The 17,020-nt window shown below is 39.7% G+C and overlaps 1 protein-coding gene across 1 annotated transcript in view; it reads right to left on the reverse strand.

Annotated features, from left to right (window-relative positions):
- Nucleotides 1-5,177: 5,177 nt before the first annotated feature.
- LOC146745456 (uncharacterized) overlaps nt 5,178-17,020 on the reverse strand; it is a 48,307-nt gene continuing 36,464 nt past the window's right edge. Inside the window, exons 2-3 of the mRNA XM_085499483.1 lie at nt 5,568-5,639; nt 5,178-5,234 (exon numbers count right to left, since the gene is read on the reverse strand). Coding sequence (XP_085355609.1) covers nt 5,178-5,234; nt 5,568-5,639 — 129 coding nt within the window. The remainder of the gene's footprint in view (nt 5,235-5,567; nt 5,640-17,020) is intronic.

Here is a 17,020-nt window from a genome sequence, read left to right on the forward strand (position 1 = left end):
GTCACTAGTTGACTGTACCATATCTCCCACTTCAGGTCATCAATACCCATCTCTGGTTGACTGTACCATATCTCCCACTTCAAGTCATCGATACCCATCACTGGTTGACCATACCATATCTCCCACTTCAGGTCATTGATACCCGTCAATGGTTGACTGTACCATATCTCCCACTTTAACTCATCGATACCCGTCACTGGTTGACTGTACCATATTTCCCACTTCAGGTCAATGATACCAATCACTGATTGACTGTACCATATCTCCCACTTTAAGTCATCGATACCCATCACTGGTTGACTGTACCATATCTCCCACTTCAAGTCATCGATACCCGTCACTGGTTGACTGTACCATATCTTCCACTTTAAGTCATGGATGCCTGTCACTGGTTGACTGCATCATATCACCCACTGCAAGTCATCAATACCCGTCTCTGGTAGACTGTACCATATCTCCCACTTTAAGTCATCGATACCCATCACTGGTTGACTGTACCATATCTCCCCCTTCAGGTCATCGATACCCATCACTGGTTGACTGTACCATATCTCCCACTTTAAGTCATCGATACCCATCACTGGTTGACTGTACCATAGCCCCTACTTTAAGTCATCGATACCCGTCACTGGTTGACTGTACCATATCTCCCCTTCAGGTCATTGATACCCATCACTGGTTTACTGTACCATATCGCCCACTTTAAGTCATCGATACCCATCACTGGTTGACTGCACAATATCTCCCACTTTAAGTCTTCGATACCTGTCACTGGTTGACTGTACCATATCTCCCACTTCAGGTCATCAATACCCATCACTAGTTGATTGTACCATATCGCCCATTTCAAGTCATCGATACCCGTCACTGGTTGACTGCACCATATCTCCCACTTCAAGTCATCGATACCCGTCACTGGTTCACTGTACCATATCTCACACGTCAAGTCATCGATATCAGTCAATGGTTGATTGTAACATATCTCCCACTTCAAGTCGACGATACCCGTCACTGGTTGACTGTACCATATCTCCCACTTTAAGTCATTGATACCCATCACTGGTTGACTGTACCATATCTCCTACTTTAAGTCATCGATACCCATCACTGGCTGACTGTACCATATCTCCCACTTCAGGTCATCGATACCTGTCACTGTTTGACTGTACCATATCTCCCACTTCAAGTCATCGATACCCGTCACTGGTTGACTGTACCATATCTCCCACTTCAGGTCATCGATACCTGTCACTGGTTGACTGTACCATATCTCCCACTTTAAGTCATCGATACCCGTCACTACTTGACTGCACCATATCTCCAACTTCCTTTCATCGATACCCGTCACTAGTTGACTGTACCATATCTCCCACTTCAGGTCATCAATACCCATCACTGGTTGACTGTACCATATCTCCCACTTCAAGTCATCGATACCCATCACTGGTTGACCATACCATATCTCCCACTTCAGGTCATTGATACCCGTCAATGGTTGACTGTACCATATCTCCCACTTTAACTCATCGATACCCGTCACTGGTTGACTGTACCATATTTCCCACTTCTGGTCAACGATACCAATCACTGGTTGACTGTACCATATCTCCCACTTCAGGTCATCGATACCCATCTCTAGTTGACTGTACCATATCGCCCATTTCAAGTCATCGATACCCGTCACTGGTTGACTGTACCATATCTCCCACTTTAAGACATCGATACCCATCACTGGTTGACTGTACCATATCTTCTACTTTAAGTCATCGATACCGTCACTGGTTGACTGTACCATATCTCCCACTTCAGGTCATCGATACCTGTCACTGGTTGACTGTACCATATCTCCCACTTTAAGTCATCGATACCCATCACTGGTTGACTGTACCATAGCTCCAACTTTAAGTCATCGATACCCATCACTGGTTGACTGTACCATATCTCCCCCTTCAGGTCATTGATACCCATCACTGGTTTACTGTACCATATCGCCCACTTTAAGTCATCGATACCCGTCACTGGTTGACTGCACCATATCTCCAACTTCATGTCATTGATACCCGTCACTAGTTGACTGTACCATATCTCCCACTTCAGGTCATCAATACCCATCTCTGGTTGACTGTACCATATCTCCCACTTCAAGTCATCGATACCCATCACTGGTTGACCATACCATATCTCCCACTTCAGGTCATTGATACCCGTCAATGGTTGACTGTACCATATCTCCCACTTTAACTCATCGATACCCGTCACTGGTTGACTGTACCATATTTCCCACTTCAGGTCAATGATACCAATCACTGATTGACTGTACCATATCTCCCACTTTAAGTCATCGATACCCATCACTGGTTGACTGTACCATATCTCCCACTTCAAGTCATCGATACCCGTCACTGGTTGACTGTACCATATCTTCCACTTTAAGTCATGGATGCCTGTCACTGGTTGACTGCATCATATCACCCACTGCAAGTCATCAATACCCGTCTCTGGTAGACTGTACCATATCTCCCACTTTAAGTCATCGATACCCATCACTGGTTGACTGTACCATATCTCCTCCTTCAGGTCATCGATACCCATCACTGGTTGACTGTACCATATCTCCCACTTTAAGTCATCGATACACATCACTGGTTGACTGTACCATAGCCCCTACTTTAAGTCATCGATACCCGTCACTGGTTGACTGTATCATATCTCCCCTTCAGGTCATTGATACCCATCACTGGTTTACTGTACCATATTGCCCACTTTAAGTCATCGATACCCATCACTGGTTGACTGCACAATATCTCCCACTTTAAGTCTTCGATACCTGTCACTGGTTGACTGTACCATATCTCCCACTTCAGGTCATCAATACCCATCACTAGTTGATTGTACCATATCGCCCATTTCAAGTCATCGATACCCGTCACTGGTTGACTGCACCATATCTCCCACTTCAAGTCATCGATACCCGTCACTGGTTCACTGTACCATATCTCACACGTCAATTCATCGATATCAGTCAATGGTTGATTGTAACATATCTCCCACTTCAAGTCAACGATACCCGTCACTGGTTGACTGTACCATATCTCCCACTTCAAGTCATCGATACCCGTCACTGGTTGACTGTAACATATCTTCCACTTTAAGTCATGGATGCCTGTCACTGGTTGACTGCATCATATCACCCACTGCAAGTCATTGATACCCGTCTCTGGTTGACTGTACCATATCTCCCACTTTAAGTCATCGATACCCATCACTGGTTGACTGTACCATATCTCCCCCTTCAGGTCATCGATACCCATCACTGGTTGACTGTACCATATCTCCCACTTTAAGTCATCGATACCCATCACTGTTTGACTGTACCATAGCTCCTACTTTAAGTCATCGATACCCGTCACTGGTTGACTGTACCATATCTCCCCCTTCAGGTCATTGATACCCATCACTGGTTTACTGTTCCATATCGCCCACTTCAAGTCATCAATGCCCATCAATAGTTGACTGTACCATATCTCCCACTTCAAGTCATTGATACCCATCACTGGTTGACTGTACCATATCTCCCACTTTAAGTCATCGATACACATCACTGGTTGACTGTACCATATCTCCTACTTTAAGTCATCGATACCCATCACTGGCTGACTGTACCATATCTCCCACTTCAGGTCATCGATACCTGTCACTGGTTGACTGTACCATATCTCCCACTTCAAGTCATCGATACCCGTCACTGGTTGACTGTACCATATCTCCCACTTCAGGTCATCGATACCTGTCACTGGTTGACTGTACCATATCTCCCACTTTAAGTCATCGATACCCGTCACTGGTTGACTGCACCATATCTCCATATCTCCAACTTCATGTCATCGATACCCGTCACTAGTTGACTGTACCATATCTCCCACTTCAGGTCATCAATACCCATCACTGGTTGACTGTACCATATCTCCCACTTCAAGTCATCGATACCCATCACTGGTTGACCATACCATATCTCCCACTTCAGGTCATTGATACCCGTCAATGGTTGACTCTAACATATCTCCCACTTTAACTCATCGATACCCGTCACTGGTTGACTGTACCATATTTCCCACTTCAGGTCAACGATACCAATCACTGATTGACTGTAACATATCTCCCACTTTAAGTCATCGATACCCATCACTGGTTGACTGTACCATATCTCCCACTTCAAGTCATCGATACCCGTCACTGGTTGACTGTACCATATCTTCCACTTTAAGTCATGGATGCCTGTCACTGGTTGACTGCATCATATCACCCACTGCAAGTCATCGATACCCGTCTCTGGTTGACTGTACCATATCTCCCACTTTAATTCATCGATACCCATCACTGGTTGACTGTACCATATCTCCCCCTTCAGGTCATTGATACCCATCACTGGTTGACTGTACCATATCTCCCACTTTAAGTCATCGATACCCATCACTGGTTGACTGTACCATAGCTCCTACTTTAAGTCATCGATACCCGTCACTGGTTGACTGTACCATATCTCCCCCTTTAGGTCATTGATACCCATCACTGGTTTACTGTACCATATCGCCCACTTTAAGTCATCGATACCCATCACTGGTTGACTGCACAATATCTCCCACTTTAAGTCTTTGATACCTGTCACTGGTTGACTGTACCATATCTCCGACTTCAGGTCATCAATACCCATCACTAGTTGACTGTACCATATCACCCATTTCAAGTCATTGATACCCATCACTGGTTGACTGCACCATATCTCCCACTTCAAGTCATCGATACCCGTCACTGGTTGACTGTACCATATCTCACACTTCAAGTCATCGATATCAGTCACTGGTTGATTGTACCATATCTCCCACTTCAAGTCATCGATACCGGTCACTGGTTGACTGTACCATATCTCCCACTTTAAGTCATCGATACCCATCACTGGTTGACTGTACCATATCTCCTACTTTAAGTCATCGATACCCGTCACTGGCTGACTGTACCATATCTACCCCTTCAGGTCATCGATACCTGTCACTGGTTGACTGTACCATATCTCCCACTTCAAGTCATCGATACCCGTCACTGTTTGACTGTACCGTATCTTCCACTTTAAGTCATGGATGCCCGTCACTGGTTGACTGCATCATATCACCCACTGCAAGTCATCGATACCCGTCTCTGGTTGACTGTACCATATCTGGTTTGAACATTTTAGGAAACTGAGTAAAGAAACAAGTAATACAATGAGCGAAAACTCATTGCAGCTACAACTAAAAAATCATGAATCACTCTCTCTACCTAAAGCCAGCTTAGACAAGTACATCTCACAATTAGAAATCCAAAATGCTATAACTAAACTCAAAAATAAAAAAGCTCCAGGCGCAGATAAAATTACCAATGAAATGATCAAGGCCAGCAGGAACCCACTAATAAAACCACTACAAAAACTATTCAATTTAATCCTGCAGAGTGGATACATCCCTAATCGCTGGAATTTAGGTATGATCACTCCTATTTTCAAAAAAGGAGACAAAACAAATCCAAACAATTACAGAGGCATCACACTTCTTAATAGTGTCAGTAAACTTTTCACCTCCATTCTTAAGCAACGGCTTTTGAAACATCTAAAGGAAAACAACACAATTATCAGAGAACAAATAGGATTCATGCCAAACTGTAGCACCAAAGACCATTTATTTGTTCTCAAACAACTAACCACAAAATACCTGAGCAACAAAAAGACTTTGTTTGCTTGTTTCATTGACTTCCAGAAAGCCTTTGATTCCATCTGGCATCTAGGTCTCTTCTGGAAACTTATCCAAAGTGGTATTACAGGTAAATTCTACAACATCATAAAATCCATTTATCTGAACTCAACAGGATGTGTTAAACTTAAACAGTGTGTAACAGACAGCTTCACAATTAATAGAGGAATTAGACAAGGGGATGGACTCAGCCCACTCCTTTTCAATATCTATGTAAATGACATTAAAACATCATTAGACTTGGCTCGTAATGACCCACCAAGTCTCCTAAACACAAGTCTCCCATGTCTGCTATATGCAGACGACCTTGTAGTATTATCCCAATCACATACTGGCTTACAAAATGCCATAAATTCTCTTGAAACTTACTGTCAGAAATGGAAACTCAATATTAATATCTCTAAGTCAAAAATCATCATGTTTAGTAGGTCAAAAAAATCACAGGACAAACTAAAATTCTATGTTGATGGAAAGGAACTTGAAAATACAAAAACCTACACATACCTCGGCATTAAACTACACAAATCAGGTAAATTCATCGGAGCACAAGAAGACCTCAGAGCTAGAGCAATGAAGGCATGTTTCAAAATGAAACAAATGCTATTCTCAGAAAAACTAACTCCAATCAAAACATACTTAAAAATGTTCGATGCAATTGTAAAACCAATTATGCTTTACTGCAGTGAAATTTGGACGAGCGAGAACATCAATAAATCGCATCTAATGGCAAATCTGTCAACACCAATGGAAAAAGTACAAATACATTTCTGCAAATACCTTCTAAAAGTAAATAGCAAAGCAAGTAATTTGGCAAGCCTACTAGAGCTGGGAAGATATCCTCTCCTAGCATCAAGCTTAAAATATATGATCAAATATTGGATCAAAATGAATAATTCTAACCCAAATTCGCTAGTACATGAAGCTTACAATCTTGGGATACATCTTGATAAAAAAGGAAAAGACAACTGGGTAACAGACATAAAACAAATTTTAGAAAATTTAAATATGGGAAATATTTGGGAAAACCATAAATCTCTTGATGAAAAACAAATCACTGAAACAGTAACGCGCAAACTAGAACAATCCTTTGAAACATAGTACAGAAACATTACACGATGACAATAAAGGTAAAAACCATAAAAACAAGTTACGAACCTATAGGAAAATTAAAACAGAATTTGCATATGAAAAATATCTCACCACAATCAAAAATCCAAATCATAGAGCAGCTATGACAAAACTCAGAATAAGTGCTCATACCCTTCAAATCGAAAGGGGCAGATATAATAACATTTTAGCGGAGGACCGAATTTGCCCAGTTTGTGACAAACAGGAAATTGAAAACGAAAAACATTTTCTTCTCAATTGTGATTTATACAAGAAGGAACGAGAAATCATGATCAAGAATATTAAATACAATATAAGCAACTTGGGGACGGATGACGAAAAACTTACAAATATACTAAAAATTAAAAATGACAAAACAATCATTGAACTAGGAAAATTAATCCACACTTGTTTCAAATTACGACAAGAAAAAATCTTAAAATGCCAGTTGCCTCAACCAACCGCCAAATAATTTAATTTATTTTTTTATTTTCTATTGTCTTTGAATGTCTTGTGTTTTGTTTTTTTTGTTTGCTATCTTTTTTGTATTACTTTATTGTATTTTCAACTAAGATCCCACTCCGGGATACGGTTTCAATAAAGATTATAATTATTATTATCTCCCACTTTAAGTCATCGATACCTGTCACTGGTTGACTGTACCATATCTTCTCCTTCAGGTCATCGATACCCATCACTGGTTAACTGTACCATAGCCCCTACTTTAAGTCATCGATACCCATCACTGGTTGACTGTACCATATCTCCCCCTTCAGGTCATCGATACCTATCACTGGTTGACTGCACCATCTCTCCCACTTCAAGTCATCGATACCTGTCACTGGTTGACTGTACCATAGCTCCAACTTTAAGTCATCGATACCCATCACTGGTTGACTGTACCATATCTCCCCCTTCAGGTCATTGATACCCATCACTGGTTTACTGTACCATATCGCCCACTTTAACTCATCGATACCCGTCACTGGTTGACTGCACCATATCTCCAACTTCATGTCATCGATACCCGTCACTAGTTGACTGTACCATATCTCCCACTTCAGGTCATCAATACTCATCTCTGGTTGACTGTACCATATCTCCCACTTCAAGTCATCGATACCCATCACTGGTTGACCATACCATATCTCCCACTTCAGGTCATTGATACCCGTCACTGGTTGACTGTACCATATCTCCCCCTTCAGGTCATCGATACCTATCACTGGTTGACTGCACCATCTCTCCCACTTCAAGTCATCGATACCTGTCACTGGTTGACTGTACCATATATCCCACTTCAGGTCATCGATACCCATCACTAGTTGATTGTACCATATCGCCCATTTCAAGTCATCAATACCCGTCACTGGTTGAATGCACCATATCTCCCACTTCAAGTCATCGATACCCGTCACTGGTTGACTGTATCATATCTCACACTTCAAGTCATCGATATCAGTCACTGGCTGATTGTATCATATCTCCCACTTCAAGTCATCGATACCCGTCACTGGTTGACTGTACTATATCTTCCACTTTAAGTCAAGGAGCCCGTCACTGGTTGACTGCATCATATCACCCACTGCAAGTCATCGATATCCGTCTCTGGTTGACTGTACCATATCTCCCACTTTAAGTCATCGATACATGTCACTGGTTGACTGTACCATATCTCCCCCTTCAGGTCATCGATACCCATCACTGGTTGACTGTACCATATCTCTCACTTTAAGTCATCGATACCCATCACTGGTTGACTGCACCATATCTCCCACTTCAATTCATCGATACCTGTCACTGGTTGACTGTACCATATCTCCCACTTCAGTTCATCGATACCCATCACTAGTTGACTGTACCATATTGCCCATTTCAAGTCATCTATACCCGTCAGTGGTTGACTGCACCATATCTCCCACTTCAAGTCATTGATACCCATCACTGGTTGACTGTACCATATCTCACACTTCAAGTCATCGATATCAGTCACTGGTTGATTGTACCATATCAGCCACTTCAAGTCATCGATACCCGTCACTGGTTGACTGCACCATATCGCCCATTTCAAGTCATCGATACCGTCACTGGTTGACTGTACCATATCGCCCACTTCAGGTCATCGATACCCGTCACTGGTTGACTGTACCATATCTCCCATTTCAAGTCATCGATACCTGTCACTGGTTGACTGTACCATCTCTCCCACTTCAAGTCATCGATACCCATCACTGGTTGACTGTACCATATCTCCCACTTCAGGTCATCGATACCCATCACTGGCTGACTGTACCATATCTCCCACTTCAGGTCATCGATACCCGTCACTGGTTGTCTGTACCATATCTCCCACTTTAAGTCATCGATACCCGCCACTGGTTGACTGCATCATATCACCCACTGCAAGTCATCGATACCCGTCACTAGTTGACTGCCCCATATCCGCCACTTCAAGTAACCAAGCCCCATCACTTGCTGTACTGTACTAAATAACCTACTCTGACGAACAATCCCAAATACTTTTATTTCATATTGTCCCTGACATACACGCGGTGACCATAAAAGCCAGACTCTGTGACAGTTCGCGACCGCCGAATCACAATATAACAAAAGGATGTCTGTAAAATTGTGTTTTAGCGAAAATTAACGAAAATGTACAGCAATAATTAGACAATGTGGATTTATGCTGAATGCAATGTACGAACTAATAAGTCCATAAGTAATTAATCTTCTGGACTCAATTTCTTTTTTTATGAATTATTCTTAATATATTTCTCAATTTTCTTGTCAAAACCTATTTTTGCCCAAAACAATTCACTTTACTTGGTCTTAAAACTGGGACACGCTTGTAGATAACTCTTGGAATTTTGATTGTTTTCATATTCTCAAACGGGGCCTGCATTATTCAGACGTAGTAAATGAATGCAAAGCATACCCATCCCCTTGTATACGATAAATACAGGACATAGGGAGATGTATTTGCGGTCCCAGAATACACTACTCATATCGAATCGAACAATTATTCACAACGTAGTTAAAAGTGTGTATTATTGCTGTGAACAATCACAGTACCGCAACGTCGGCTTTTGAAAATTACTAAGTTGTTAAATGAGAACACCTGGACAAGCGTGGACCGTAAATATCATGCTGTGGTTCAGAATACTTGAATATAAATACGAAAGTGGACTCTGAATGATTCAACAGTGCTCATTATATGTAATTTTTTGTCACAACTAAAATTCAATTGTTTCATTATAGTTAAATTATTGTTTTTATGTTTTTAATTTTTAAGTGTAATCGCCACAATGAAATATGTATTTGAAGAAGATACATCTCAATAGGCTAATGTATGCAATGTGACATCATGTGGTTATTTGACGTCACCACGGTGATGTTACATCATAATATGGGGATGGGTTCGTGATTTCATGGTTATGGAACGGTGAATAATAATGTGATTCATGTTTTTATGTGATCTATCAGTTTATCAGTGACACGTGAATATGGCAACGAGTTGCACAACTCATGCAGTGAATACCTTACAAACCTTTCTGTGTGATCCAATTCTCGCATTAAAAGCACGGGTTACCATCGCATGGATGTAGCAAGTCATATTACTCCATAAAGATGGTTAAATTTACATAGCAATATTGGTTCAATGTTAGCGAGATCACGTCAAGCTATATTGTACGGCACTATGCAATAAAACAACTGCAACTGTCCGAACGAAACCGACACGTGTCAATTCATACCTCCAGTATACTACAGTGTGCTAGAAATCGCCATAACTAAGGTAGATTCTGTATTGATAAACTTGACACTCAGTGAACTATGACCTCGTATTCGCATATATGTCTTGTTAGTTACAATAGTCACTAGTTGATATCACCTGTTAAATGGTAAATAGATAACATGAATAATTGACACGTCACTGTTCCACACGTTTATCCCTCTGACAATCGCAAACCTTTACGTCTTTCATATTAATCTTTTTGCTGGTCCTTGAATTTATTTTCTATCATATAACATAGCTTACAAATCATCCACAACAACTTCAAGCTGCATTCAACTTTTCGTCGAACACTTTGCTGACTTTCTCATCTCTCCCCATCGTTTAAAGCATCCGAACAGCTTTTCTTGCAGTATGTTTACTGGTACATCCCAATACTGGTGTAGAATACCAATGTGCATCTCTCTACTAGTTTATAATAGCCTGGTACATTCATATACTGGTGTTGAATACCAATGTGCATCCCTCTACTAGTATATAAAAACCAGGTACATCCCAATACTGGTGTAGAATACCAATGTGCATCTCTCTACTAGTATATAATAGCCTGGTACATTCGCATACTGGTGTTGAATACCAATGTGCATCCCTCTACTAGTATATAATAACCAGGTACATCCCAATACTGGTGTAGAATACCAATGTGCATCTCTCTACTAGTATATAATAGCCTGGTACATTCCTATACTGGTGTTGAATACCAATGTGCAACCCTCTACTAGTGTATAATAGCTTGGTACATCCCAATACTGGTTTTGAATACCAATGTGCATCCCTCCACTAGTATATAATAGCTTGGTACATTCCCATACTGGTGTTGAATACCAATGTGCATCCCTCCACATAATAGCTTGGTACATCCCAATACTTGTGTAGAATGCCAATGTGCATCTCTCTACTAGTATATAATAGCCTGAAACATCCCAATACTGGTGTTGAATACCAATGTGCATCCCTCTACAAGTATATAATACCATGGTACATTCCCATGCTGGTGTAGAATACCAATGTACATCCCTCTACTAGTATATAATAGCTAGGTACATCCCCATACTGGTGTAGAATGCCAATGTGCATCTCTCTACTAGTATATAATAGCCTGAAACATCCCAATACTGGTGTTGAATACCAATGTGCATCCCTCTACTAGTATATAATACCATGGTACATTCCCATGCTGGTGTAGAATACCAATGTACATCCCTCTACTAGTATATATAGTTTGGTACATCCCAATACTTGTGTAGAATACCAATGTTAATCCCTCTACTAGTATATAATAGCCTGGTACATACCCACACTGGTGTAGAATACCAATGTGCATCCATCTACTAGTATATAATAGCCTGGTACATTCCCATACTGGTGTTGAATACCAATGTGCATCCCTCTACTAGAATATAATAGGTTGGTACATTCCAATACTGGTGAACAATACCAATGTGCATCCCTCTACTAGTATATAATTGCTTGGTACATCCCATACTTGTGTAGAATGCCAATGTGCATCCCTCTACTAGTATATAATAGCCTGGTACATTCCTATACTGGTGTTGAATACCAATGTACAACCCTCTACTAGTGTATAATAGCTTGGTACATCCCAATACTGGTGTTGAATACCAACGTGCATCCCTCCACTAGTATATAATAGCTTGGTACATTCCCATACTGGTGTTGAATACCAATGTGCATACCTCCACTAGTATATAGTAGCTTGGTACATCCCAATACTTGTGTAGAATGCCAATGTGCATCTCTCTACTAGTATATAATAGCCTGAAACATCCCAATACTGGTGTTGAATACCAATGTGCATCCCTCTACAAGTATATAATACCATGGTACATTCCCATGCTGGTGTAGAATAACAATCTACATCTCTCTACTAGTATATAATAGCTTGGTACATCCCATACTGGTGTAGAATGCCAATGTGCATCTCTCTACTAGTATATAATAGCCTGAAACATCCCAATACTGGTGTTGAATACCAATGTGCATCCCTCTACTAGTATATAATACCATGGTACATTCCCATGCTGGTGTAGAATACCAATGTACATCCCTCTACTAGTATATATAGTTTGGTACATCCCAATACTTGTGTAGAATACCAATGTTCATCCCTCTACTAGTATATAATAGGTTGGTACATTCCAATACTGGTGAACAATACCAATGTGCATCCCTCTACTAGTATATAATAGCCTGGTACATCCCTATACTGGTGCGGAATACCAATGTGCATCCATATACTAGTATATAATAGCCAGGTACATCCCAATACTTGTGTAGAATACCAATATTCATCCCTCTACTAGTATATAATAGGTTGGTACATTCCAATACTGGTGAACAATACCAATGTGCATCCCTCTACTAGTATATAATTGCTTGGTACATCCCATACTTGTGTAGAATACCAATGTGCATCCATCTACTAGTATATAATAGCCTAGTACATACCCAATACAGGCGTGGAATACCAATGTGCATCCCTATACTAGTATATAATAGCCTGGTACATCCCAATACTGGTGTTGAATACCAATGAGTATCCCTCTACTAATATATATAGCTTGGTACATCCCAATACTTGTGTAGAATACAAATGTTCATCCCTCTACTAGTATATAATAGCATGGTACATTCCCATACTGGTGTAGAATACCAATATGCATCCCTCTACTAGTATATAATAGCCTGGTACGTTCCCATACTGGTGTAGAATACCAATGTGCATCCCTCCACTAGTATATAATAGCCTGGTACATTCCCATACTTGTGTTGAATACCAATGTGCATCCCTCTACTAATATATAATAGCCTGGTACATCCCAATACTGGTGAACAATACCAATGTGCATCCCTCTACTAGTATATAATTGCTTGGTACATCCCCATACTAGTGTGGAATATCAATGTGCAACTCTCCACTAGTATATAATAGCCTGGTACATCCCCACACTGGTGTAATAATAATAATAATAATAATCTTTATTGAAACCGTATCCCGGAGTGGGATCTTAGTTGAAAATACAATAAAGTAATACAAAAAAGATAGCAAACAAAAAAAAACAAAACAAAAATAACACAAGACATTCAAAGACAATAGAAAATAAAAAATAAAATTAAATTATTTGGCGGTTGGTTGAGGCAACTGGCATTTTAAGATTTTTTCTTGTCGTAATTTGAAACAAGTGTGGATGAATTTTCCTAGTTCAATGATTGTTTTGTCATTTTTAATTTTTAGTATATTTGTAAGTTTTTCGTCATCCGTCCCCAAGTTGCTTATATTGTATTTAATATTCTTGATCATGATTTCTCGTTCCTTCTTGTATAAATCACAATTGAGAAGAAAATGTTTTTCGTTTTCAATTTCCTGTTTGTCACAAACTGGGCAAATTCGGTCCTCCGCTAAAATGTTATTATATCTGCCCCTTTCGATTTGAAGGGTATGAGCACTTATTCTGAGTTTTGTCATAGCTGCTCTATGATTTGGATTTTTGATTGTGGTGAGATATTTTTCATAAGCAAATTCTGTTTTAATTTTCCTATAGGTTCGTAACTTGTTTTTATGGTTTTTACCTTTATTGTCATCGTGTAATGTTTCTGTACTATGTATTTCAAAGGATTGTTCTAGTTTGCGCGTTACTGTTTCAGTGATTTGTTTTTCATCAAGAGATTTATGGTTTTCCCAAATATTTCCCATATTTAAATTTTCTAAAATTTGTTTTATGTCTGTTACCCAGTTGTCTTTTCCTTTTTTATCAAGATGTATCCCAAGATTGTAAGCTTCATGTACTAGCGAATTTGGGTTAGAATTATTAATTTTGATCCAATATTTGATCATATATTTTAAGCTTGATGCTAGGAGAGGATATCTTCCCAACTCTAGTAGGCTTGCCAAATTACTTGCTTTGCTATTTACTTTTAGAAGGTATTTGCAGAAATGTATTTGTACTTTTTCCATTGGTGTTGACAGATTTGCCATTAGATGCGATTTATTGATGTTCTCGCTCGTCCAAATTTCACTGCAGTAAAGCATAATTGGTTTTACAATTGCATCGAACATTTTTAAGTATGTTTTGATTGGAGTTAGTTTTTCTGAGAATAGCATTTGTTTCATTTTGAAACATGCCTTCATTGCTCTAGCTCTGAGGTCTTCTTGTGCTCCGATGAATGTACCTGATTTGTGTAGTTTAATGCCGAGGTATGTGTAGGATTTTGTATTTTCAAGTTCCTTTCCATCAACATAGAATTTTAGTTTGTCCTGTGATTTTTTTGACCTACTAAACATGGTGATTTTTGACTTAGAGATATTAATATTGAGTTTCCATTTCTGACAGTAAGTTTCAAGAGAATTTATGGCATTTTGTAAGCCAGTATGTGATTGGGATAATACTACAAGGTCGTCTGCATATAGCAGACATGGGAGACTTGTGTTTAGGAGACTTGGTGGGTCATTATGAGCCAAGTCTAATGATGTTTTAATGTCATTTACATAGATATTGAAAAGGAGTGGGCTGAGTCCATCCCCTTGTCTAATTCCTCTATTAATTGTGAAGCTGTCTGTTACACACTGTTTAAGTTTAACACATCCTGTTGAGTTCAGATAAATGGATTTTATGATGTTGTAGAATTTACCTGTAATACCACTTTGGATAAGTTTCCAGAAGAGACCTAGATGCCAGATGGAATCAAAGGCTTTCTGGAAGTCAATGAAACAAGCAAACAAAGTCTTTTTGTTGCTCAGGTATTTTGTGGTTAGTTGTTTGAGAACAAATAAATGGTCTTTGGTGCTACAGTTTGGCATGAATCCTATTTGTTCTCTGATAATTGTGTTGTTTTCCTTTAGATGTTTCAAAAGCCGTTGCTTAAGAATGGAGGTGAAAAGTTTACTGACACTATTAAGAAGTGTGATGCCTCTGTAATTGTTTGGATTTGTTTTGTCTCCTTTTTTGAAAATAGGAGTGATCATACCTAAATTCCAGCGATTAGGGATGTATCCACTCTGCAGGATTAAATTGAATAGTTTTTGTAGTGGTTTTATTAGTGTATTAGTGTAGAATACCAATGTGCATCCCTCTACTAGTATATAATAGCCTGGTACATCACAATACTGGTGTAGAATACCAATGTGCATCTCTCTACTAGTATATAATCGCCTGGTACATCCCCACACTGGTGTAGAATACCAATGTGCATCCATCTACTAGTATATAATAGCCTGGTACATACCCACACTGGTGTAGAATACCAATGTGCATCCTTCTACGAGTATATAATAGCCTGGTACATCCCCACACTGGTGTAGAATACCAATGTGCATCCATCTACTAGTATATAATAGCCTGGTACATACCCACACTGGTGTAGAATACCAATGTGCATCCATCTACTAGTATATAATAGCTTGGTACATCACCCCATTCTGGTGTAGAATGCCAATGTGCATCTCTCTACTAGTATATAATAGCCTGGTACATACCCACACTGGTGTAGAATACCAATGTGCATCCATCTACTAGCATATAATAGCTTGGTACATCCCCCATACTGGTGTAGAATGCCGATGTACATCCCTCTACTAGTATATATAGCTTGGTACATCCCAATACTTGTGTAGAATACCAATGTTCATCATTCCACTAGTATATAATAGCTTGGTACATCCCAATACTTGTGCAGAATACCAATTTGCATCCCTCTACTAGTATATAATAGCCTGGTACATTCCCATACTGATGTTGAATACCAATGTGCAACCCTCTACTAGTGTATAATAGCTTGGTACATCCCAATACTTGTGTAGAATGCCAATGTGCATCTCTCTACTAGTATATAATAGCCTAAAACATCCCAATACTGGTGTAGAATGCCAATGTGCATCTCTCTACTAGTATATAATAGCCTGAAACATCCCAATACTGGTGTTGAATACCAATGTGCATCTCTCTACTAGTATATAATACCATGGTACATTCCCATGCTGGTGTAGAATACCAATGTACATCCCTCTACTAGTATATATAGTTTGGAACATCCCAATACTTGTGTAGAATACCAATGTTCATCCCTCTACTAGTATATAATAGGTTGGTACATCCCAATACTGGCGAACAATACCAATGTGCATCCCTCTACTAGTATATAATTGCTCGGTACATCCCATACTTGTGTAGAATGCCAATGTGCATCCCTCTACTAGTATATAATAGCCTGGTACATCCCTATACTGGTGCGGAATACCAATGTGCATCCCTCTACTAGTATATAATAGCCTAGTACATACCCAATACTGGCGTGGAATACCAATGTGCATCCCTATACTAGTATA

Source organism: Saccoglossus kowalevskii, chromosome 5 (genome assembly GCF_978046115.1).
Source record: "Saccoglossus kowalevskii chromosome 5, keSacKowa6.1, whole genome shotgun sequence".
NCBI lineage: Eukaryota > Metazoa > Hemichordata > Enteropneusta > Harrimaniidae > Saccoglossus > Saccoglossus kowalevskii.